General features: G+C 46.9%; 1 protein-coding gene across 1 annotated transcript in view; it reads left to right on the forward strand.

The window, feature by feature from the left end:
* Positions 1-26,777, forward strand: part of LOC144792796 (uncharacterized) — an 844,113-nt gene that overhangs the window by 682,604 nt on the left and 134,732 nt on the right. The window contains exons 64-67 of the mRNA XM_078667999.1: positions 14,627-14,805; positions 16,515-16,674; positions 18,938-19,036; positions 21,924-22,040. Coding sequence (XP_078524125.1) covers positions 14,627-14,805; positions 16,515-16,674; positions 18,938-19,036; positions 21,924-22,040 — 555 coding nt within the window. The remainder of the gene's footprint in view (positions 1-14,626; positions 14,806-16,514; positions 16,675-18,937; positions 19,037-21,923; positions 22,041-26,777) is intronic.

The following is a 26,777-nucleotide window of genomic DNA, read 5'->3' on the forward strand; positions in this document are numbered from 1 at the left end:
GGAAACTGTTGGTATGCCAGATGCTGAACAAGACTCAGGAGGAGCATTAAGAACAAGTTGAAGCATTCTTCAGCTAAGAAGAGGAAGATGGGCCTAAGTCAAATTAAGGTTGGATTTTTACCACATTCAAAATTTGAAGTGGCATCCCATCCATATATGTAGAGTCAGCCTTGTTGTATGTATCTTCCACAACATATGATTCCTACATTTGCCATGCTCTATCCTCCGCATATACCAACTAGTCAGCCCCAACATTGAGTTATGGTTAATGAATCACAAGGCAACAAGAAGACAACACAGGATGCAGTAGATTACCTGATAACTATGGTTTGATCTCTGAATTCTGCAGCTCTGATGCCTAAACAGCATTAGCGTACATCTGAACCAACTGTACAGTAGAACTAACAAGAACTAATAAAATGTAAGACCTCACTCCAGTAGAGGGGTGTTAACCATTGTTGCTTTGCTCACCAGTATAACTATTTGATAGAGGCTTCTAGCCGCAGATTGCTTATTTTAGAATATTCCCCATAGATTTTTGAGCAATCCCCTGACCCGGTAGGTGATGCCGTTCAGCACTACGTAGGGTCGTTGGCGTCGTCCGCGCTGGAAGTGATGTACCGTTTGCCTATATAGGCGGAAATCCAGCGCATGGACCTCTGCTCCTTCTTTTTCGCGCCATCAATGCGTATCTGGATCAAGCTCACCTCAATCAATTTTGACTGAGTTCTTCTGACATATTGTTGACAAATAATGTGCATTTTAAATTTTTTTATAGAATGTCCATGAAGGGACCCACAAAGCTCAAGCCTTGTGGAGCCTGTGAAGGACAGGTGTCAGTGATAGACTCGCACTTGGTATGCCTGTGGTGCCGGGAGAGGGACCGCAACTCTGCATTGTGTGTGGAGTGCAGGACCTTGAACCCCAAGGGCTTCTGCGAGCGTGCCATGAAACGCTTAGCCGCTTGTCATGCTCCTCCATGCCGCTCTAGGTCCTGTTCGTGTGGGAGGTCTTGGACCACTCTCAGAGTCGCGTGCATTGGCCCTCGTCACACTCCCAGACTTCTTCAGGTAAGTCCCGTAAGAAGTATCCCAAAAGGTCTAAGTGCTCTTCGACTTGTCCTTGTTGCTCCCATTCTTCGGACAATGCAAGGGAACAATGCCACAAATCTTGACCTCGCTTGCAGATGGTTCCTGTGTATCTGGCATCAGCAACAAAAGTCCAATGCGTAGTTCCCTAAACTCCCAGGAGCCAACCGCGTGCGGCACAACTCCAATAGTTTTATGAGGCCATGATCCTCATTTTTGAGCAGCTGATCTCCTCTGCAGCCCCTTCAGGTTCCATGGGTTCGGAAGGGTCTTTGTCTGGGGCTCTGTCAGTGGGTCTGCCCCCGGCGCCAGTCCAGTCAACCCCTCAGGATCCATTGGTGGATTTGGAACCGCCGTGGCTTGTCAACCTCCCCCAGGGATTTTCCAGTGGCACAGTTTCCGGCACCCCCAACTCCTATCGGCAGCATCCAACCCACCGTGAGTTCAGACTCCCGAACTGGTGAGGCCACACAGCCTCAATTAGAGATGGAGCCATATTTCCCTTAAGGGCCTACTGAGGAACATAAGTTGAGTGGCTTTAAGGATCTCTATACCTTGACTGTTCCCTAAGCAGAGTCCATGGTGGATGGCAACTGGTATGAGGACCTGGTTGAATCCAGTGGTCTGAATACCTCAGCAGGCGATGGACTCCTTTCTCCTCCCTCAGTGGCTGTAGTGGAAGTGGCTTCTGTTTTTCCTTGATGGTGGTCTGGAGGGTAGCTGAGGTCCTGGACCTAACGCAGCCACCAATGTCTTGACAGAGGTGCTTCATCCAGAGCTATCGCCATCAGAACCCTTACTACCCTTCAAACGTAAACCTATAAGTTGTCCTGATCAGGACCTGGAACAAGCCCTGTACAGGCACTACTGTGCACAGGATCATTGCTCGCCTTCATCGCCCCACTCCCACGGGCCCAGCCTTCCTCTCACAGCACCCCACCCCTGAGAGACTGGTGGTCCAGGCCGCAACATCCCAGATCAGTACCGGCGTGTTCCTTACCACTCCACCTGATAGGGAATGCATGAAGTGGAATACTTTTGGTTAGAGGATTTACGCTTCTGACAGCTTGGAACTGCGGTCCATGAACACTGCATGCTTATTGGGCCATTATTCCCATACTGCATTGGATATGGCTGCACAAGTGATGCTTATAGTTCCGGGTGAGACCCAGACCATACTCTCCTAAGCTGTTGCTGATGGGCAATGATCAGATACCGGTTGGATACGACTGACTGACTGGGCAGGGCCATCGGTGGCGCTCCAAGGCATGCCTGACTGAGGAATACTGGCTTTTTTGGGTATATCCAAGCCTTGCTTATGGAAATACCCTTTGACAAGATTCGTCTCTTTAGAAACAAGATGGATTCACCCTTGGGCAGACTTAAGGACAGTAGAACCACTGCTAGGTCGTTGGTGCTCTCTGTGACCCAAAACAATTGCATTGGCCAGCAGCCTCAGGCCTTTCATGGCTGCAGACACAGTACCCACAAGTCTCATGGGATTTAAAGCCAGAGGTCTGCACAATTTATTCCCCCAGGCAACCACAGAGTCAAATCCTCTTTAGTATACCCTTACCCCACATGGGAATCTAGCTGGCAGCAGAATCCAACACCATCTGCCTCAATGGCGGGAGATCACAATGAGGTTAGACCCTACCCTTCCAACAAACCCCCCTACTACTTTCTGCTGTCCCCAATCTGCTGACAGAGGACAGTGGCGTGAACTGTGCGAGGCCGGGGCTTCTTGGGCCTGATCTCGCCCTTGCCCGGATTTACATTGCTGGAAGCAGGGGCTGCACCCGAAAGACGCGCAGAGACTCCCTTGGGTGCTTCTTTGGTGGCGAAGCTGGTGAGGAGGCACCCTGGCAAGCGGACGACTCCTGGACAGCTCGCTTGCTGACTACAGTAAGGAGACGGTGGCCATTTGCACGGGAGGGTGCCAGTGCTGTGCGGAGGGAAGAGCCGTGGACACTAGGGCAAGGGCATCAGGGCTTGCTGCCCATCGCGAAGCCACTGTGGCGCAGACTGAGGGGTACGCACTGCCTGTGACCCAACGGCTGAGAAGGGCCTCCTTGGAGCTACCTTGCGGGCCGAGGTCCGCCATTTTGATAGCGTGTGTGGACATTACGAACTAGTTAGGGGAGGCCACAGGACACTTGGGTTTGAATTGATATCCGGCACTGGCCCCTCTCCGGCGGGATGAGCACCCCCCTGTGACGACCTCTTTCTAGCTCCTTTCCCCCCTCCGCTACGTGTGTGCAGCAGTGCGGGGCACTTTACGGCCTGCAGGATACTGACGCTGGATGGTGGACTGCACACTTGCGGCCCTGGTCACTGGCGGCTGGGACGCCCTGGAACAGTGCGTGGTGATCCTTTGGGGGGCCATCTGCACTGCCTTCCTTGGCAGCGGCCAGACACCCTTACGTGGGACCCCTGCTGTTGGAGATTTATTCCCCTTGACTCGGGTGTGTAACAGCTTTGGGCCCTAGACGACCAGCAGCAAGTCGATTTGTATACCTGGCCGCATGCTCGCAGCGCTGGACATGTGCGAATAGGAAGCCTTGAGTTACTGGATACACTTTATTTGGCGGTGGCCCCAGCGGAGCCTGGACAGGAGGAGGCAATTATGGGCCGTACAGAACCGAGACAGGCGAAGCTAACGTGCTGCATCCAAGGAGCGGGTGGAAGATGACCCACCTGAGAACAATGACGCCGGGTGGAAGGAGCTGTTGGTGGGGATGAAGCAAAGCCTCACCTCTATAGACTCCAAAATGGACGCTAAGAGTAACAGGTTGGAGGCAGTGGTGGCGAACTTAGACAAGCATGACGAGAGGCTGAACGAGGCGGACAAAGGGTCTCGGACTTAGAGGACGGCGCGGTAACCAGTCAACGTCATATGCAGCAAATGGACAAACTTTTAAAGGTGATCGCAGACAAAAACGAGGAGTTGGAAACCCGCTCTCGGAGGAACAACGTCCGGATGCTAGGACTGGCAGAATCCACCAACACTGGGAGGCTGGAGGACTTTATGGAGAGCTGACTGGTTGACCTTTTTGGAGAAGGGGCACTCTCCGCTCACATGGTCATTGAGCGGGCGCATAGGTCTTTGGCGACCCGACCCCATCCCGGGGCCTCTCCGCGCCCGATCATCATGCGGTTTCTCAACTACCGCGATAGAGACACTGTTTTACGTCTGGAGCGGGAGAAAGGCGAAGTGAAGTACGAGAACACCACCTTGTCATTTTATCCCGATTTCACACAAAATGTGCAGGAGGCCCGCCGCAAATTTCTACCAGTGAAAAAGAAACTTCAAACTCAGGGCATCCAGTATGCCATGTTGTACCCCGCGAGGCTGCGGATTCACCATCGAGGGAAACCAGTCATCTTTAACTCGCCGCTGCAAGCAGAGGAATACCTTAAGCGAGAACGGAGGTCGGCGTCACGCGAGGAGGCGGAGAGAAGACGGTCAAGATTCCACTCGCCGCTATCAGAGCCTAGCTGACACTGAACTGTCTCTTTGGCAAATGTGGGGGCAGCGCTGAAGATATGGCCTTAATGGACGCTGTGCCGATGGGTGATGTATACCTACTGGGTTGATTTGTTCTTTCAATGTGCATGTAACCGACCGCCCGGGTACTCGCCTCCGTCCTGTCAGATCTATCCAAGTAATGCGGGTGGTTGTAGATGGGTGTGATATGGAGGTCGAGGGCGTGCACCGGTGGCCTTAGCGTTACCCCATGATCAATCCCCCGAATTTGCTAATTACGTGACCGCTATCCAAGACACACAGGGGAACACACACAGAAATGCTGCAGACCAACTCAGCGTCTTTCGGGACTTCTACCAGACCCTCTATTCATCGAAGAGGGGCGCGCCCTTAAACCTATCCTCATACTTGGAGGATGTTGCATTAGTCTGGCTTGGCCCCACCCAGCATAAGTTCCTCGACCTGGAACTAGAGCTAGACAAAATTACAGAGGCCATTATGACTATGAAATCGGGTCGTGCCCCCGGCTCTGACGGCCTCCCAGCTGAATTTTATAAAACCTTTGCTCCTCTCCTTGCTCCCATATTAAAAAAGTGTATTATGCAGCGTTGGAAGAAGGGAGCCTCCCTGATACTATGAGAGAGGCAATTATAACGTCGTTACTCAAGGCTGGCAAGTCCCCCACGCAATGCGACTCATATCGCCCCCTATCCTTACTAAATTGCGATACAAAAATCCTGGCGAAAGTGCTGGCGATCCACCTTAACCTCCTGATGGAACGTCTGGTTCTACCGGATCAGGCGGGGTTTGTTCCCAACCGTGCAACATCTCATAACCTATGCAATTTCCATGCAGTAATGCAAGACATTGACCCACATTGCGAGGCTGTAGCAATATTTCTCGACGCCACTAAGGCGTTCAACTCACTAGAATGGGACTATCTGCTGGGTGTATTGGAGCGCATGCGCATACCATACAGTTTTTTTAATTGGATACAACTATTATACAACCGCCCAACTGATGTAGTGCTACTAAACGGGTCTAGATCTTCCTCATTCACGATACAGAGAGGCACGCGCCAGGGCTGCCCCCTATCGCATGTTCTGTTTGCGATAGCAATTGAACCCCTTGCGGCGACATTGGGACATCACCATAATCACCGAGCACTTATTTATCCAAATCGACAATTACTCATATCTCTATACGCTGACGACATGACATTATACATCCACAGACCCACTGACAATCTTAACCCTGTATTACGGGAGATCACGAAATTCGGCTGCATTTCGGGCATACAGATAAATTGGGCCAAATCGGCAGTATTCCCCCTTACGGACTCCACACACTCTCATCAGCTAGATTACCCTCTTGTGTGGGAGCAAGATGAACTAAAATACCTGGGCATACAGATCACACGTCAAAGGGACTCCCTGATGAGCGCTAACTATGGGACAGCAATAGATAAAATTACGGACACCATCACCAAATGGCTTCGCCTCCCACTCTCGATGGCAGGCCGCATATCACTGATTAAAATGGTGCTGCTGCCAAAACTGCTCTATCTCTTTATCAATATCCCGTATCACCCCGGCAGTTATTTCTTTTGCACGCTTAGAACCCAATTATCACGTCTCATCTGGGGCGGCAAACAGGCACGACTTAATCTTAACACGCTTATGCTACCCTATCACCAAGGGGGATTTGATGTGCCTAATTTCGAACTGTACTATTACAGCGTGCAGGCTCAGTTCGCCACGTACTGGTTTCACCCGCCTCCATACATGGCACATCTAGCGGTGAAAGACGGGCACATGGCGCCAGTCACAATAGCCAACTACATATTTATGGTCCTGAAGGACAGGGACCGCGATCCGACGACAGTCGACTGCACAGCCATGGCATGGAAACGCATAGCACAATATGCTGGCAACCCACTCTTAAATTCGCCCAAACTACCCTTAATAAATTTTTTTTTTCTTTTTCTTTTTTTTTGTAGAGTTTTATATAGCGCGAACTAGACCCGAACCGAATCAGGTATCAGAGCGCTTTACATAGCACAAGTTACTTTTTTTTTTTCATGAGGACACACACTTTCATTTTTAGGCACGGGGAGATTAAGTGATTTGCCCAGAATCACAGGAGGTTTTTTGGTGTCAAACCGAGACTCAAACCCAGATTCCGAGGTCGAGCGCCTTAGCCGCAAAGCTAACTCCTCTCCCCAAATAAATGACTCCTGTGTATAGGTTGCCTGCGAGGGAATAGGCAGAAAAATGCTACTTGGGCTTAACTACCGCACCTGGGGGGATCTATACTTAAATGCCCAATTCCGTGCACCGCACCAGTTTTTTGGAGACACTGCGCCCTCAATCATGGACACGTTCTTATACACGCGGCTCCGACAAAACATCCGGTCGCTTGCGCCCTCCTTTCCAGCCGAACCTGAAACCCTGGATGTGAGTGTTTGATTGGTTCAGATGCTCCGTCCATCACCACCCCCTTTTGTACAGCTTTGGCCGCCATAAGTGTGGCAGGGTATGCTCAGACGTGAGTCCCTTGCTCACTTTGCCACTGGATTCCAGCAAGCCGGGCTGAAGACGGCTGAAATGCCAGAAACCGGTCCTCGGAAGCTTGTTTCCGGTCCAGGGAAGACATGGCTTGGCAGTTCGGGCTGGACTGTTCCCATGAGGCACAGGGTCAGACTGATTTGCATATAGCCATGTCTGAACTGGGGTGGCAGAGTGGGCTAAAGAACGGTGATGGATCAAACCCAGATCTTTTGACTGGGTGTGAGTGTTTGATTGGTTCAGATGCTCCCTCCATCACTACCCCCTTTTGCACCGCTTTGGCCGCCATAATTGGGGCAGGGTATGCTCAGACGTGAGTCCCTTGCTCACTTTGCCACTGGATTCAAGCAAGCCGGGCTGAAGACGGCTGTAATGCCAGAAACCGGTCCTCGGAAGCTTGTTTCCGGTCCAGGGAAGGCATGGTTTGGGCTAAAGAACGGTGATGGATCAAACCCAGATCCTTTGACTGGGTGTGAGTGTTTGATTGGTTCAGATGCTCCGTCCATCACCACCCCCTTTTGTACCGAACCTGAAACCCTGGCACCATTACACGCACTGCTACAAGCAGAAGCCCCACGCCATGTAGTCTCGCTAATGTACAAACACGTGCAGAGTGTGCCGCAAACCAACCCCCCACGTGCCAGGGCTGAATGGGACAGGGACCTCGACTCCCCCCAACAGACGAGCAATGGGAAATATGCTGCGCCCAAACAACAGCCATCACCAGTAATGCTAGACTACGCCTCATACACTACAAGTTTCTACACCGCCTATACCATACCGCTGTTAGACTTCACAGATTTCAGCTGCGGGACACTGATCGCTGTGTTCGGTGCGGTACGAGTGTGGCTGACTTCGCGCACCTAGCGTGGACGTACCCAACAGTGGCGGAATACTGGACACTAGTCTTTGCGGGCCTCTCGGACATGCTGGGCGACGCCATACCACCATGCCGCGACTAGCCCTGCTGAGCCTCACGCAAACTATTGATACTACTTATAAACAATTTCTTGCAATGAGCCCGCTACTAGCCAAGAGACAAGTGGCCTGCAGATGGGGGAGAGGACGGGCCCCCAAATTCAAAGTCTGGCTCACAGTTATGTCCACTTGGAAGGACCAGTTACAATCATATGCTGAGCTCCTCCCACTTAAGTCACGACCAAAAGACATATGGAGCCCGTTGACGACCTATCTTTTGCGCCAAGAGGCTGGGGAGCGGGAGGAGTCGGGAAATGACGCCTGTGCCGCTGGAGGAGAGCTCGCAGAGGTGCGTCATACACAGGTTCACTAGGCTATGGATGAGTCCGAAGCTGTATCCATGACCTCATTAGGACCCCTTACAGTCTGTTCTGCACCTGGCGGACTGTGATGAGATGTGTTGTTCCCCTCCATTGCTCTCCCTTCCAGACGAAATGCCTTACTGATGTATTGTGGTGTTCTCTTGTGAACTACTCCACTGTAAACACCTGACAGCGCCTGAACCAAGCAGAATTGATTTTTGACAGAAATTTGCAAATGTTTCTAATGTTTTTTTCCTTATTACCTGATATTATCTACTGCAATGTAAACGGTGTTATGAACGGGGAGGGGAGATGGGTTGTTTGCTCAGAGTTTTGATCTTATCCTTGAATTAATTGTATCATTGCATGGGAAGGTACCATCCAAATGCTTGCCAATATTATGCAGTATTATCTGATTTCATTGCACTGATGTACCGTGCTTGAACACAATAAAGGTTTTTCGAAAAATTAAAAAAAAAAAAAAACATAATGCCTGAGGCCCTATCAGCCCTCAACCTTGAAGAGTGGATGGTAACATTGGACTTGCAGGATGCCTATTTCTACAGCCCCGTCCTGCCTGCCCACAGACATTACTTGTGGTTCATGGTGGGCCGGGAGCATTATTGGTTCGCTGTGGTCCCTTTTGCCCTTACCAGTGCCCCTCGGGTGCTCACCACGGTGATGGCAGTGGTTGCACATCTGGGGAGGACAGGGGTTTCAATCTTCACCTACCTCGATGATTAGTTGTTGAAGGTGGACTCTACCCAAGCAGTCGTCTCCCACCTCCACACTACAACGAACCTTCTGCACTCACTGGGGTTCACGATCAAAGTGCCGAAGTCACACTTGACTCCCTCTCAGACGCTCCTTTCATCTGAGCTGTTCTGCAAACACAGTGCAGTGTTGTGCTTATCCAGGATTTTCAGGCTATGATATCGATGTTTCAACCTCTATCCTGAATTTTGGTGAGACTGACTCGAGGGTGCTGGGCCTCATCACCTCCCGCATCCTTTTGGTAACACATGCTCGTTGCCATATGCAGGCTCTGCAGTGGGTCTTGAAGACTCAGTGGACAAAGAATCATAGATAGCTCCCCGTCCTCGTCCAGATATCAGATGGAACTTAAAAAGTCCTGCAGTGGTGGCTCACCGACAATTAGAGGGTCAACGGCAGAATTCTTTTTCTTCCCCACCCAGAACCCACAGTGGTGACAAATGGATCCCTTCTGGGGTGTGGCAGCCACCTAGGAAAGGTGATGATCAGAGGTCACAGGTCTCCGGTGGAGTATCAGCTCCACATCAAACTGTTGGAACTGACAGTGATCTGACTGGCATTGAAAGCCTTTCTTCCTTCCATCAAGGAAAGACTAGTTCAGGTGTTCATGGACAATATCACCACCATATGGTATTGCAACAAGCAGGGTGGGGTTGTGGACCCTACGTTGCAAGCTACATGTCTCTGGAAAAAGCTGGAACGTCAGGACATTTTCCTGGTGGTTCCATATCTGGTGTACTCTCTGTGACGGCAGAGCAAATGAACTCAGCTGTTGATTCCTAGAGAATCACGAATGGTGTCTGCATTTGGAGGTGATGTAAGGTATCTTCCAAGAGTGAGGAGAACCTTGGGTAGATATATTCGCCACCCCGAGAACGCTCAATGGCAGCACTTCTGCGCACTGGAGTTTCCAAAGGCTCTCTCGCTTGGAGACTCATTTTGTCTTAAGTGGAGCTCAGGACTTCTATACGCCTTCCCTCTGATATCACTCCTGTCCAGAGTTCTCAAGATCAGAGACGACCGGCCCCAAGTTGTCCTAGGAGCCCTGGACTGAGCAAGGGAGGATCTTCTGTCACTCCTTCAGGGCCAGGTAGTATACCCAAATCTGTCGGCTCTCCACCTTCATGCATGGAGATTGAGTGAAAATCGTTGAGGGTGTTTGATCTACCTCCTGAGGTATGCAATGTCATCTTGGCAGCCTGGCAGTCTTCCACTAAAACTGTTTACGCCTGCCAATGGGATAATTTTGTTGCTTGGTGTACATCTAAATCAGGTGATCATCTGCTGTACCCTTGTCTGAAGTTTTGCTGTTTGTTTAATCCTTGGCCCGGCAAGGCTTTGCTCTGGGCACACTTAAAGGCTATCTGTCTGGGCCAACCGTCCCTGTTTAAGGCACCTGTTGTGACTAGGTTCCTGAAAGGTTTGCAGTATATGTTTCCCCCGACACCCTTCATTATACCCCAATGAGACTTGAATTCAGTTCTTACCTTCCTCGTGTGTTCCCCTTTTGGGCCGATGCACAATTGCCCTCTACAGCTCCTAACTCTCAAAACTTTCCACCTTTCCATGTCAGGCAGAACATCACCTTGTCTACCTTTTATCCACCCCTTCATCCTACTAAGAAGAGACTCTACCACCTGGATCCAACAAGAGTGTTGTTGTTCTACTTTGATCATAGCACTGATTTCCAGGTGGACGATCAACTCTTTGTTGCATTTATGGGGGCAAGGAAAGAGAAGGCGATTCAGATGAGTACCTTTTGTAGATGGATCATCCTTTGCTTTAAGATGTGCTACGCAAATGCAAAGGAGTAGCCCCTTGAGAGCTTAAGAGCTTATTCCACCAGAGCTAAAGCTGCAACCCCTGCGTTATTTAGAGGGGTCCCAGTCCTGGAAATCTGTCGTCTGTTTGCCAAACACTATTGCCTCGACGAGATGGGAATTTGCTTGTTTGGTCTTCCAGGACATCTTAGTCTAAAACAATCAGTAGACCCACCTTTTTGGAAATATATTGCATTGGTATCTATTCTAAGGTAAGGAATCTGTGGTTAGAAGCATCTTTCAGATGGACAAGTTACTTAAATTCAGTAAGTTTTATCTGGTACAGACTCTAGCTGCAGATTCCTCTTGGATGCTCCCCGTTCTGTGCACTGGCTTCTCTAAATTAAGAGATCCTTTAGAACCTCACTGTTGGCACACTGCTCATTCCTCCTCAGCTTGGCTGTGCTTCAGGTGAGGAAAACAGTCAAGAACTAAGTTCAGTGTGCTGGCGTTGCGCCTATATAGGCACTGCTCACGTCACTTCATGTGCAGTTGATCCCACATGGAGTCGTCTGATGCCACCTACCGGTGCTCAAGGGGATTGCTCAAAAATGTCAAGATCCAGTAGGACTTATAGGGAATATCCAAGGCAAGGAATCTTTGGCTAGATAGAATGTCAGGCATTACCAAAGGTAAGTAACTTGTTCTTCATTGCATCTAATTTCAGATGCTGCCTAGTCATGATGGAGAATGTGCTTGATGTAGCATGGTCGAGTTTATGGTAAATTAAAGCAAAAATTCACGTTGTTGATTTTGTTGTTGTCAAGATAGCAGTTTTGATATAGTTGCACTTTGTGGTGGTGGACCTTAGACTAGTAAGATAAAACCTCTTTGAAATTTCATAATCAGCCTAAGAAAGATTTTTATTTGTGTTCCCTTGAATTGTTACTTTTACTGCATGGGGTCTTTCATAGATTTACATGCTAGATCCTCTTCTTTGAGCTGGGAGCCCTACATTAGATATAGAGAGCAGTGCAACATGAGGCACAACCTGGGAGTCTTTTTTTTTATCTATAAGTCTTTATTGGTTATTGCAGAACAAAATAATAAGGCAGTTACAATGGAGGAGTTCTTTTTATGTATCAGTCTGAAGATAGGATACCAATAATCATATGCATCATAAAACAAGTAGTAACATTGTCAATGCAGAAGAATTATGTTGATTCATTTCTAAACATATTCCAGCTAAAATCAAAATGGGACTGGGGAGGCATGAGTTTCGGACTGCGTAAGTGTGTAGCTGATTTACTGTAGACACCACTAATTACATTTTAGAAATAGAATATGATTTGTAAGAGTGATACAGTAGGGCATATTCTAATAGATACATCTGCCGTGTGGATTCCTCACCTTGTGAATATCCCCCTTGCGTCAGCAACGTTCGGAAATTTTCTTCGTAGTACGCCGACGTGGGCGACGTCACAGGAGCACGGCATCGCGCGCGACTCCGTCTGACGTCACCAACCCCATATCAGACCCACGCCGGCGTGATGACGTCAGTTCCCTTTTTTCCGCGTCTTCGACGCTAACGGTTTTCGGGATCTTCTGCGATACTTAGTATCTAGCTGTAAATGATTTGTAAGAGTGATACAGTAGGGCATATTTGTGTTGTGAATCCTCTTAGTCATTTTATCTACACTGAATAGGAAACTTTAGTGTAATCCTTCCAATTACTAAGGATGATTTTACATCCTAGTGTGCGTATAAGATCTAATTGATATATGTCCTCCTCTTTTCATATATTTGAGATGAAAGGGACAAAAACTATGGTTGAGAAATCTTTTGGTGTGATTATCTGCCGTACTAATTCATGAAAAGTGCACATTTGAGATCAATAGGTCTTTTAAAGAGTGCAATTTAAAAAACCATGTGGGGAAGATCTCCAGGGTGAGGTACAATTCCAGCAGGTGGGACTATCTCTGAGAATCATTTTATGTAACAATTTGGAAGTCCAGAAGGATCCGTGGAGTGTCACGAATTTGGATTGCACAAGTATGGGAGCAAATTTGTGTTTAAATGGTATAGACCAGATAATCTTCCATCCTGAAAAGTGGTGTTGTTGCGTATTGTCTTCTTTCTATTTGGTCTGGAGGTGGTGTAATAGTCTGGAATTATTAGGTTTAGGAGATTTCTTTATTTCTGACGGATACATCTACCTGCGGATTCCTCACCTTTTGAAAATCCCATTCTGCCAGCATTCCACTGAAACTTTTCTTTACAGCTCTCCCATGTCGACAAGAACATCCGACTCCGCTTGATGTCATCAGAGCTATAAGATCTCTTTGGTGTGCTGACGTCTGTTCCCTTTTTTCCACACCTTCGACCTCCATATTGTAGGAGATTTCTCCCTTTGATACAAGTGCAACGTTGTTTCAAGTGAAGATGTATCCTCCGAGGAAGTCCGGATTTAAGCAGTGCAGGGATTGCGATGGACAAAGATCGTTTATGCATCTGTACAACGATTGCCTTTGGTGCTTGAGTTCCGATCATGATGTTGAGGCCTGTTCATCATGTCAAAAGATGAACCCGAAGGCCTTGAAGGAACAGGAGGCAAGGCTCTTTATTGCAAGGGCGAAGAAGGGAAGAGAGGTTGTCAGATATCCTAACCTCGGTCAGAGTCGCCGTCTCCCCACTCTTCGAAGTTGTCCAGAAAGAACCACAAGGAGCAATGTCCTGGCTCTCGGCGTCGCTTTTCAAGAAATGTTTCACTAAAGTCCGTGTACCCGGCTCCAAGGTCTCGTGGGGAAAGAGGTGAGAGCTCTCCAACTCCATCTCCAGGGATAGCTCCGGCATTGCCCTCAACTCCAAGTGCTGTGACTCCTCCTGGACAACCTGAGCTAAAGCAAGGTTTAGATCTGGTTTGTTCCACAGCCTCCACCTGTGTCTCCCATACAAGAGGAGTATCCAGTGTTTCTGGCTCAACCAACCTTCTTAAATGCTATGTTCAGCATTTTTGCTAGAACTGCGACTCAATCTGGTGCGCCGGTTGGCCCCATAGGGTACTCTCTTTTATTCCTTAGGAGGCTTTCCGGCACACTACCAACAAGCTCCTTTTATGCCGGTGATCCAGTGAATTTGCCTCTGCCGGCGCTGAGACAGACAGCAAGCACCGTTGCCAGTGGAAGGTTTGAGGCAGGAGACTTTGTCCCTAAATGACCCCTCTTCGGCTCCGTCTCGATTTGAAGCGGAGTGTTACCATGATTAATTTCCACTGCCTTCTGAGCAGCTGCCGGCGTTGTTACCGATTACATTGACGCTGGTATTGGTGTCCCTGGTGCCAGTACCAAAGATAGGGAGTCTAAAAAGAATGGAGCAGTGGGCTAAAAAAACTTCTCCTCTTGCAGTATGGACCTGAAAACCACGAATGGTTAGTGTGTTATATTCATGCCTTGATGGAGTCAGCAAGGGATGCAGTAGTAAATCCATTTATGCCTGTGCGGAAAGTTTTAGTGAACTCCAGACAGCCAATAAAAGGAGGCATTTAAAGTGTATGGCCTGTTGTTTTTTGTGGTTTAAATTTAGAATTCGCCAAACTATTCATGTTGAAATTCGAGGAAACACAACATTCTTCTTTCTAATAGTCAGTCCTTTTCTCTATTTTTTTCTCCAGAAAATGGTACTTTGCTCTGGAGTCCAAGCAGCATGGCTCCTGTTACACTTCAGATAGTTGCCACAAGCTCCAACAACCTTGCTGCCCTTTTCCAGCCAATCTTCATTCTCTGCTTTTGTGCACTCAAGGATCAGTGTGACAACAGTGTCACCGAGCAGATCAATGGCTCTTCGCTTCATGTGAGTATGGCACCTATCCCACCCCTCTGTCAGCTCAAGTGTACAGGGAGCAAACCCTGCTCTCATTGGTGAAGTCATGGAATATAAAAGGAAATATTTAAATGTACTGTTTGACTGATCACAGCGTGAACATTCAGGGATTACATATCTACAATTTTCAGGTAAAAAACTGTTTGGGGGTCAAAATGTTATTGAAAAAAAAATCTCTTTAGATCTTAAAAGATGACAAAGACCTTGAGCACTGAGGTTCATGTCACATGGTATGCATTAGAAATGTGCTAAAGGATGTCTGTTTAAGAAATACACTGCAGAAGTAATAATATTACCGCTCAGTAATACCTACTTAGGGGCAGATTTATGAAGGCCTTGCGCCGCCGGTGCGTCACTTTTTCCCATGTTAAAAGTGACGCACCGGCGGCGCAAGGTCTTCATAAATCTGCCCCATAAGATTTAGCCTGTTAACGACAAGTGCAGAATCACCATTTCAGAAATCCTGTTCCCAGAACTACTGGTACCACAGCGTAAATCCGAGGTCCAACATTACCAGCCATTCTGAGATTTCACCCCAGGGATGAAGATTTACAGCGAGAATCAATGTTTCTAAACAATTTCCATAATTTCTTTCTCCTTTTTCCCCCACACACACTTCACCAACTTTTTGATGGTGAAATCTGCACATGGATGGAACTCTAAGATGCAGTGTTCTAACAGAAGTGAGAATCATGATTAAACTGAATCGAGATTAGACTAAGGGCCATATGTATCAAGGAACCAATTTGCGATTCTTTCATAGCGATTTTTAAGAAATCGCTATTTCAGAATCGCAAAATGTTATGTATCAAGAAAAGCGCAATGTGTTAGCGATTTCTTGATATTCCTTAATTGCGAATTCGCAAATTGCGAATTCGCAATTAAGGAATACTTTCCCATTCATTTCTATGGGCCAGGAGGCCCATAGGAAGGAATGGGAATTTTTTCTCAATTTATGATTCACAATTTGCTAATCGCAATTTGAGAATAATTTCAAGGGTGCAGTGGTGTCCAAAGGACACCCTGTTGCACCCCTGAAATAAGCATGGGTGTACATGTGGTGCACATACATGCCCTAAGGGCATGTATGTGCGTCACATGGCACTTTGAAAAATGCTGAAATGTGCATTTTTCAAGGAAATCGCAACTTACCACCAACTAGAAGTTGGTGGTAATTTTCGATTCCTTAAGGGTATTTTGGATTTTTTTTTTGCTTAATACATTGCATTTAAGGAATCGCAAAATTTGCGATTCCTTAAATGCAATCACAAAATAAGGAATGGCAAATTTTGCGATTCCTTATTTTGCACCCAAATTTTTTCATACATACCATTTTGCGAAAATGGGTTCGCAAACACCGAAATTCAGCGAATTTCGGCATTTGCGAACCCATTTGGCCTTGATACATATGGCCCTAAATCCTGTAATTAAAGATTTTCCATCTGCACATACAATTTGGATACCATGTGTTTGAACATTACTGGACTATTTTCACATCTATTTTCATTTATTTACAACAACCCTTTGGTGATGCAAAGCATCCAGACCAATTGCATGATGTTGCTTGGAATTGCCACATCTATCTGAATTTACAGACGTGCTGAGTTAATTTTTAGGTATTGATTCTGTAAAGATCCAGTTTCTTAAACACACTCATGCTAAAGCCTCCTTTCCAACAGGTTTCGGCTTGTGTGTGCAAAAATAATTACTCTGGTGCTTACTGTGATGTCCCGCCTGACCCCTGCGTGCAAGGATGCTTCCCTGGGGTGAATTGCACCACCAGTAGTGGCTGTGGACCTTGCCCTCCAGGGCTGACCGGCTATGGAGTAAATTGTGCAGGTAAGAGCCACTCAGGTCCTAGGATATATCCATAAGATACATTTAAATGTATTTAATTCAACTTTACGGGTTTCATAAAGTGTTCTTGCTAATAAAGGATGCAAAGAAAATCAAGGGAAGAGACTGAGGAGAAATTAATTCAGGGGTGCATGCTTGGTGGCAGTGGAGGGACTTTATCTATTTCTGGAATTATCTGGGGTTATTTTCATTGGGAGATGGGGTGAGGTGAACTCCATAGTGATAAGTCTTATTTTTGCAGAGATGTTACCCTAAATAACTCTTTTGATGAGGGCAGAGTGAGGCAGCGTTGGAAGGCTGATTTTAGGCATCTGATTGGGCGATATGGAAGCATCATTTGCAGAATTTGGAAGTGGAGTCTGGTGCAGAACTGTTCGATGCTTTCTCTACCATGCACTTTTAAAGTCCTTTGTCTAACAGACAGCATATGGAATGTTCAGAGAGCTGGAGTGATGGGACCAGAATGCTACCAATTAAATATGATGCGGGTGGGAAAATGCTGGGCTCTTTGTAGCTTGTATAATATTGTGGCTTTAAGGTCTCATAAATCGCATTACAGGCGTTTCTACTTGATAAGGTGATTGCAGAGATTAGTGGTATATGATCTGTAGTTTGAAGATGTGGACTCCAATGAAGTTGGCAAAGACAGAAACAAAATCTGCAATGAAATTGACCAAAGATTAGTTAACTTTGCTCAACAGGGAAGGTCAGAAGGTAAACAGTATCTTTGTTTCCCATGACCAATGAGTTGGATCTCACATTTGTTACCATAAAATAGAACCTGTTGTCCATCGTTCATTAATACATATTTTGCAGGCTTTCCTGTAATTCACATTTCTGCTCTGGTTCTTTACGGATTCCTAGGGTTATTTGTGTTTGGTGAGTCCGATTATGATATCAAACCACAAATTGATGCAAATAATGTTTGAGTAAATCTCAACCAATTGTGAACCCTCAGGGGTATTCCAGTCGCCGCTTTTTCACACACTATGCCACTCTGTGTGAAGACCCACCTTATGCAGATCAGTCTTGGTCCTGCTGCTCAAGAACTATTAGGACAGGTAGTGTCCAGACAGGACCATAAACATCCTGATGCTCATTTATACAGCCATGTATTTTTCGCAATGTAATTAAATTTTGCAGTATTTATAGACTGTACTTTTAATCTGTTTCTTGTCATGAACCTCAGCATGACTTGGTTTTGGAGCCATGGTCCTCCTAGATGTATCTGTGGCCTACAACATTATGAACCAAAGCTTTCATTCCCACACTCTCAAAGGCCAGGGCAAGCAGGTCAATTTGGAAGAATTCAGATTTTTAGAGGGTGACAAGCAATTGTGAGTAAGAAGGAGGAACAGGGCATGCATTTACCCGGCTGGTGTTCAAACCACTCAAACGTCAGGCTGGTCTGTTATTGAAGGACAAGGGCCATTCCTCCACCATCTTTAAAACATATTTTAAAGCCCAAAAGAAGGATGTTTGAGCTGGGGCCTTGGTGTCAGAAAATCATGTTTGTTGAGTGCACATATGAGAAGAAAGGTCAGAAATAGTGTTCTATGTACTGTTAGTGTATTTGACAGCATATCTAAATATAAAGGACTCCTTGAGTGTGGAAGGAGATACAGACTGTGGTGTCAGAGAGAAAATGGGATGACCACTAGCTGTCTTAGATTATCACAGGCCAATAAAATGCCTAGTTTTATTTTTTATTTAGTTTTAGATTTGTACAGTGTGTAGCTGCCTCAGCGACGAGGCGTCCCAGCCTGTACAAAACCCAAGACGAAAACCTTCCTGGCATGTGATGAGAAAATAAATTGCGGCAGCGAGTTGCTAGTATTAGGAAGAGGACACTTTCCCCAACAGTTGTATCAGAAAAGGCAACAAGGAGTTGGTCTGGAAGGTGTTTGGATCTTGTGGATTGAGAGATGCCTTTTATTTGGAGTAGTGTCACTGCCCCTGCTTTTCAGGTGCTGGGGAAAATCCCAGTATTAAGGAGCTGCTTTTTGCAGATTGGAAGCAGTAACTTTATGATTTTGGCTGGTCAAAACTCAATTAAAGAGCTTAACAGAGAGAAGCTTCCATTGCTGCCTGTATTCATACAGGGAGGCATTTGTCACAATATAATTACATGTTACAGTGTTTATAGATGGTACTTTTTATCTGTTTCTGGTCTCGAACCTCAACATTACCATTCAGTCCGACGCTTTTTGGTACTAACCTACCTACTAATGTGTTTCGTCCACAGATGCTGATGAGTGTTCCATGGTAAAGCCATGTTCCTTGTATGCCACCTGCATCAACACAGTTGGAAGCTACAGTTGCACCTGCAAACCCGGATTCAACGGTAAGCATGCCACGCTGACTTGTTTGACTAAACTAGGGACTTAGGTGTGGAGGGTCAAGAAAGACACTTGGAAGAAGACATGGATAGGAGTTTGTATTACTTAGAGACAGTTCTTGATTGCAATTATAATCACAGTGTCTTGTACACTAAGAACATGTTTACACATACTCCCCTACCTTCCTATTGGTTCACAGTGCTACTTACAAGCATCATGTCCTGACCCATCCACCATCATACCTTCTAAGCCATGTTACTTTCCAAAGTGCTAATCAATTTTCAATGCTTCCTAACTATACCCTGTCCTTGGATTAAAGAAGTCTGACTACATCATGTTTTTTAAGGAAAGTTGTGAAATGAATCCCCTTTGCAAAACCCCCTTTCTGTTGAAATATCCTGCCCCACAAAATTGATGTGTAATAATCTTTCGACAAAACTAGTTTTGCAATAGCTCCCATCAAATCAGAATTTTTTGGGATATCTTTTTTAACACAGCCTGGGTGGAGAACATGCTAAGTGGGCATGAAAGTGTGGCCGGTCCGAGATGGCCAGCCAAACATCCATGTGCACTTAGGGAGTGAAAACCACTCCTCCCCTGCTCTGTCAGCAGAGCAGCCGCCCACAAAGCTGCCACAACAGGAACGAATAAAATGATACTTATATTGAGTTATCATCATTTTATTTTTCTTTACACTGATGGTGGTGATGTGCCTTCTACAGTCAACTGCCTCTCTGCTGTTCGACCTGGGCTTTTCCATGAACAAGCCCAAATCTCACCTGTGGCCCTCCCTATGACTCCAGTTCATATGGTTGGTACTGGACTACACACTCCTCTGCACCTTTCCTCTACCTGAGAGGATAACCAATATTCAGGAAATGGTCCTAATATTTCAACAAGTCATTAGAGTCCCCGTCCGGACAGTCTTAAGATTCCTAGGTCTGCTGATTTCCTGCATTATTCTAGTTGCATATGCACATTGGCATATGAGGGTGGGCTCTGCAGTGGTGCCTCGGCAGGCAGTGGCTACAGTACATGGGAAATTGTTGGATTCCATTGTGATCTACTACAGGAAAAGCACTCTCCCAGTCGAGGGGAATGGTTCTCCATCTCAATCTGCAAGATCTCCACCTTCATGCTTGGAGATTGAGCATGAAAATTTGAACTCTTTTACGCTGCCACCTCAGTGGTAGGCTTCATGTTGTCAGCCTGTTGCCCCTCCACCAAATTGTTTTTTCTCAGGCAAATGGGGCAACTATGTTGCATGGCATGCGGACAAATATGTGGACACCTGGCAGGCCAAGCTGTCTCAGGTTCTAAAATTTGCATTTTCTCTCACTCAGAGGTTGTTGTGTGATAGGCCCTGTCAAGCTGTACATAGCAGCCTTATCTGCAATCCTCTGTCTACCGGACTAACCATCCCTTTTCAAGTCCCCCATTGTCATGTGTTTTCTGAAGGGGCTGACCAATGTGTACCCTCCAACTTCCATTGTTGTGCCCTATTGGGACCTTAACTTAGTCTAGATTTTTTCCTATGGGAACTCAGTTTGAGCCCCAACATAGTGTCCCAGGAATGACTCTCAGAGTTCTGTTTTTGTTGGCTGTCAACTCCGCCAGATGAGTGTTCCTGTCTTCCTTTTTACCTCTTTCTATTCCAAAAAATATGTGCGGCAATCCAAGGTTGCTTTCCTATCAGAGGTGGCGACTTCTTTCCATATGGGTCAGTCCATCACTCTCCCAACCTTTTACCCTCTGTCCCATTCCTTGAAGGAGGAGGACCAATTAGATTGGTTGGTTCCTAGTCGGGCGATCAACTTCGATCTGGACTGCAACAAGAACATACGTTTGGATGGCCAACTCTTAGTCGCATAGTGCAGTGCTAAGGGTAAAGCGGTGCAGGACTCTCTTGAGAAGGCTCATCCTATGCATCAGAACTTGAAATGCTTTGGCCAAGAAAGACCATCCACAAGGTATCGGAGCTCAGTCGATCAGATCCAATTTCTTAAATTCTACTCTTGAAATATGCTTCCCCATCGCAGAAGTCATCAAGGAGGCAACGTGGGCATCCCTGCACACGTTCGGCAAGCATTACTGCCTAAATTCCAATGTATAGAGGGATAGGCATTTTGCTAGGTTCATTCTGTAGGATTTCCTTCTCTAACCATCCATCATCCCTCCTCCAGGGTTGGGGTATTGCTCTGAAATCTGTTTGACATCCACAGGTAGAAATTGCCATCAGAGGTAAAGATTATGGTAGAAATCTTTCTGGTGGATACTTTGATGCCTGGTCTGAACCGCATACTTGTCACTACAACCCAGTCAGGTAAAAACACAGTACCATTAACAGATGTGCTTCAAAGGTTTCAGGAGTGCCTGCAAGCAGCATCTATTGGCAACTGTGGCTGTTGCATTTATATATATTTTATACTATTGGTATAGAATGCAAATATAGGTGTGCCACATTTTCCATCGCGATACTTTGTCTGAAACCATTTGCTCGCACCCTGCTGCATGTGCATAAAAGACGTAGGATGCTCTGGTTTCATTAAAATGCACCTCTTTTGGGTAGAGAGCAGTAGAGATGGTCGGCCTTCATATGAGGGATATTCAGGTACCTCACTGTTGGATTTTTTACCACTGTGACCCAGGTTCTGATGATGTGGTAAATTATTGTCCAGCCCAGATGTTTCTGTAGAATGCACATGCAGTTCTACTGGTGCCAGGGAAATTTCTATCTTATCATTCCTCATGATATTTGCATGTGTTCATCAATAGAAAACTATATTTTGTCCATTCCTGGTTATGCACTTGTCATCGCTGTGTCACCTCACAGATTATATGCTGTGTCTGATGATAATGAAGTAAACTGAATGTCTTCTTGGTCTTTGATAGGTAATGGGACATACTGTGCTGATAAAGATGAGTGTCAGAATAATCGATGCCATCAAGATGCAACCTGCACTAACACCGTTGGAAGCTACACGTGCACATGTAACCCTGGATTCCAAGGTAAACCAGATTATTCTTTCTTTCTTGGTGTGCTATCCCATCTACATTTGTACATTGAGGTACATTGTCAGCTTCTGTAGGTCTGATCAAATAAGGGAATCATGGTTATGGAATGTCTACTTCTGAGCTTGTGTCCAAGCAGAACTGAAGCATGTTCAAACCTAAACTTTGTATTTTGAGCAACAATGGGTCAGTCTTTAAAAGAAGCAAGAAGAACCCAAACCCCATACACTTTAAAATTAATTGGGAGCAGCACCTTTTAACAAATCAGTTTTTCTGAGATTTCACATTCATTAACAATGATGAGTAGGCTCATGTAGTCCTACACAGAAGGTTCAATTTGCATGCTTTGCTCTGAAGTATTCGCAGAGAAGCACTATGGGCAACATCACATCCAGCGCTTTTGTGAGTATTTATCACCACTAGTCTGAAATGGGGTAAATAATCCCCTGATCCAATGGCAATGGTGGCAGCCCTGCAAAGCCTGGAAGCCCAGCAGAAACAGGTGCAGGAGGTCGGGTAGAAAGAGCTGCGGCCCGATGGCACCCGGTGAGGAGCCTGAAAGTCAGCCCAAGTAGAGTGTGGATAGAGACAAGTTGCCCTGTCTCCAGGACAACTGGTCAAGGTGGGAGAGAGAATGTCACTCTGGTTGGGGTACCACTACAAGTTTGGGGGCTCGTGGGCACGGGTCTACAGAAATTACGGGCAGAAAGTCTGAGGATGGGGAGTAAAGGAAGCCTGTGCAGGGAAGTTAATGGACATTGTCTTTAAGAGGAGTTCGAAGGGTGTTGAGAGAAGTTTTCCTCCCCTCATCATCTTCTTTCTTCCTGCAGTCCCAGCTCGCAGCAAGAAGCACCCGGGCTCCCCTGAGACAAGCACAACGCTGCAGTGAAGAGTTGTTAATGGTCTGAGCGCTGTGGTTCGGTGCTCAGATTGGAAATGGTTGGCACACCGATTTGGCCGTGCCAAGAGGGCCGGCCAAACAGTTAATGTGCACTTAGGAAGTGCACACCTCTCCACCCCCTGTTCTGGCCAGCCCCACACACCACTGACTATGATAGGAAAACTAAAATGATAATAACGGTATGTTATCATTTTATTTTTCCTTTTGGTCAGTGAGGCAACACCCCTCTGCCTCAGCGGAGGAGCTGCCACTGTTTGTTTACCTCCTCTCACACCCGAGCTATGACCGCTTGTTTGTGGACTCTGTTATTGCTCTGCAGTACTTATTTAAATGTAATGCTATTTTCCATCAGCCGGCTTTAATTACAAATAACCCTTACCAGAATCTTCCCTCCTTTACTCCTCCTTGCATCATCTCATATATCTTTTACTATTCAGGTCTCTCAAACAAGCCTTTCTAAACCTTTCTCTATGACTCTTCCCCCGCCTCCCCTTTTTAGTCATCCCAAACCTCCTCCTACTGCTATGAACTCCAAAATAAAGAAAAAAAATTACATTTTCTAGACCTTTGCCTCTTCTTTCCCTCCACTATCCTTTTCAATCCAACTAACACACTAACATGTCTCCCGCTCAATTTCATTTCACATTTCCCTATACTAATTCCACACTAATCCTTTTTGGGTTCCGGAGTAGCATGCTACCCGCCGAAATGCAGTTTGACACGTCTTTAGGGGTAACAAGCACTATACAAATACAAACCCTTCCCTCTTCTACACCTCCACTATCTTTTTTCAATCCAAATAACAAACTCACAAGTCCACCACTCAAATTAATTAAATACCTACCTATAGTAATTCACCACCGATCCTTTTTGGGTTCCGGAGTAACGTGCTACTCACCAAAAAAACACTTCCACGCCTTGTCAGGGGTAGTAATCACTATATAAATGCAATTACATGTACAATTACAATGTCCAGAGCAGACAATAATTAAAGGGGATCCAACAGAAGCACAAGGAGAACCAGATTTATATCCCAGTCGGGATCTGCAGGGGATACTGTGTGAGCATAAATAGAACCAGATGCATATACTGGTCGGCATCTGCAGGGGATCCTGCAGGAAAATAAACAGGACCAGATTCATATCCCAGTTGGGATCTGCAAGGTATTCTGCATGAGCACAAACAGAACTAGAATCAGATTCTGGTCAGGATCTGCAAGGGGTACTGCATGAGCACAAACAGAACCAGATGCAGATACTGGTCTCATCCCGCATGAACATAAGTAGAACCAGATTCATGTTCGGGTCCGGTTCTGCAGGAACACGGCATGAGCATAAATAGAACCAGATTCAGGACCTCGTCAGGATCTGCTGGAGATCCTGCATGGTACAAAAGGGGGTGGTGAAGAACGGAGCATCTGAACCATTCAAACACTCACACCCAGTCAACAGATCTGGGTTTAATCCATCACCGTTCATTAGCCCACACTGACACCCCAGTTCAGACATGACCATATGCAAATCAGTCTGACCCTGTGCCTCATGGGAACAGTCCAGCCCGAACTGCCAAGCCATGCCTTCCCTGGACCGGAAACAAGCTTCCGAGGACCGGTTTCTGGAATTTCAGCCGTCTTCAGCCAGGCTTGCTTGAATCCAGTGGCAAAGTGAGCAAGGGACTCACGTCTGAGCATACTTCGACTTCCGGTTCCGGCTGCGGAGAAGCAGGAGCTCCGAAGCTCCTTGTAAAAAGGGTCAGGCTACCAACCAGAATAAAAGACCCTTAAGTATTGCCCGGCGGTGTCGCCTCTTAAACCCACAAGATATTAATCAATGAAGAGGCAGGCGCTGGAGACTGGAAGGCAGGAAACAAGGGTTTTATTCTCTCCGGAGGAGAACACATCAGTTCGGACAGCAAGTATCGTCACGAGGTGCTCTAACCGCATCTCTGAGGCCTGGCCTCTTATACACATGTTTATGATCTTTATTGCAGTTTACACATGCTTGTAATGCTTTGAAGTACGAAAGGACATCCTCGGAATCTCCCCTTCAGGCCCGTTCCCACACACATTTACAGTTGAAGTCCCCACCCCGGTCACAATAGGTGATGATTGTCGCGCAGCTGGACATTCCGCCGATTCACGGAATGTGTGGGGTTGATCGGATATCATAGGGTGGGGGCTTTGATCCTTTAACGGGAGAAGCTTCCTACTGTACGGGGGAGGGGGGCAATAAATAGTATCCGCAGAGCCAGGTGGCGGCCTGGGAACGAGGAAGACAAACGGGCACACAGGAAAAGGGGGTTTGTATCAAAGGGTCTGGGACCATGAAAGGAACGAAGGGAGGTGTCGCGCTGGGAACAGGATGGGGTTCTGAGGCAGAGCTGCGCTGAAGAGGGGTTTACGACTCAAGGCATGTGAGAGCGGGGTGGGGGTGTCAGCGCGCGAGGGGGGGGTGCCTGCGATGTAGAGGGAGAGAGAGAGACGCGCTGGCTATCAACGAGGGGCAGGGAGGCCATGGTGCTCAAAATGGCTGCCGCTTACGTGCACGAAAGGGTTCAAGAAGAGCAAGATGGTGCCGATAATGTTGACGTTTGCAGCCTAACTTTTAACAGTCCTCCCTTTTCAACATATCTAGCCAACTTGCCTACTCAATGTCAATCTTCATCAAATTCCTAACCTCGGCATCATATAATGCTCCCATGCGTTCGTTTCCAAAATCCACAGTCTTAGGGCAAATACAATTTGTACATAATGAACACAGAGGTGGCAGGCATTGAATTCCTAAGCATAGACCGCATATTACAACCACAGGAATCAGGATAATGGTGAACAGTCTCCAGCCCCAGTTCTTAACGGTGTTCCAGAACCAACCACCAAGCGACCATTCTTCCTGTTCCTGGTGGACTTCTGAAGAGAGTCTGTGAAGATGTTCGATGGCTTTGTACACTGAGGGTGAGTTGTCCGGTATGTATGTACAGCAGCTGGACCCAATAATGCGGCATGCTCCACCACGGTCCGCAAGAACCACATCTAGGACAAGGCGGTTTTGGAGGGCCACCAAGCGGACCGCTTGAAGTTCGGCGGTGTTGTTAGCAAAGATACCAGCTGTGATGTTCATTGTTGTCTCAACTGCCTGAGTCAGATGTCGGATGGCACGGCTGTTTGCCATCGGGCCCCAGAGGGGAACAAGTCCCTTCATAGCATCGAGGAACTGTGCTCCTGTTGAGTCGGCTTGCTCAATGTCCTTGGCTCGTTTTTGTCTATGATGATTCGCTGGGGCCACATAAGTTGGAGGAAGGATGAAAGAGATGAAACAAGTGCCCCCCCAGCCTTTGGGGAGCCAGGTGTAGGCCTTTGTGCCGCAGACGAAATACATGTTTGGGGACGACACAAAGGAAGGTGGATCCGTGGAGTCCAAAGTTCTGGTAAAACGGCAAGCACTGCGGCCCACCAGCTGTGTCCCATGTCCTTCTATGCACATGTGGCCTGTGACGTTGATGACTGACAGGGCCACCGTCAGAGTGGCAGCCGTTCGTTTCCGCAGGTAGGAGAAGGTGGGTCTGGTTGGATTGTTGAACACCTGCATTTCAATTCGTTCTTTTGCAGGGATGTCCATGTGGATTGAGTCGTTGGAGGTCTGCGGGCAGAAGTGTGCCTTTGTTTTGTTTCGCCAGACCCCGTGGATGAAATGCGTTACGGTTTGGCTGGAGGTGGCATTGTCCTTATAGCTTTCTTGCAGGAGGATCAGCCAAGCAAGGCAGGAGCCATGAACTGAGAAGGGTGAAGGGATGAATGGTATCGAGTGTCCAGTGGCGTGGGGTAGCAACCCACAGAT

This window comes from Lissotriton helveticus, chromosome 11 (genome assembly GCF_964261635.1).
Source record: "Lissotriton helveticus chromosome 11, aLisHel1.1, whole genome shotgun sequence".
NCBI lineage: Eukaryota > Metazoa > Chordata > Amphibia > Caudata > Salamandridae > Lissotriton > Lissotriton helveticus.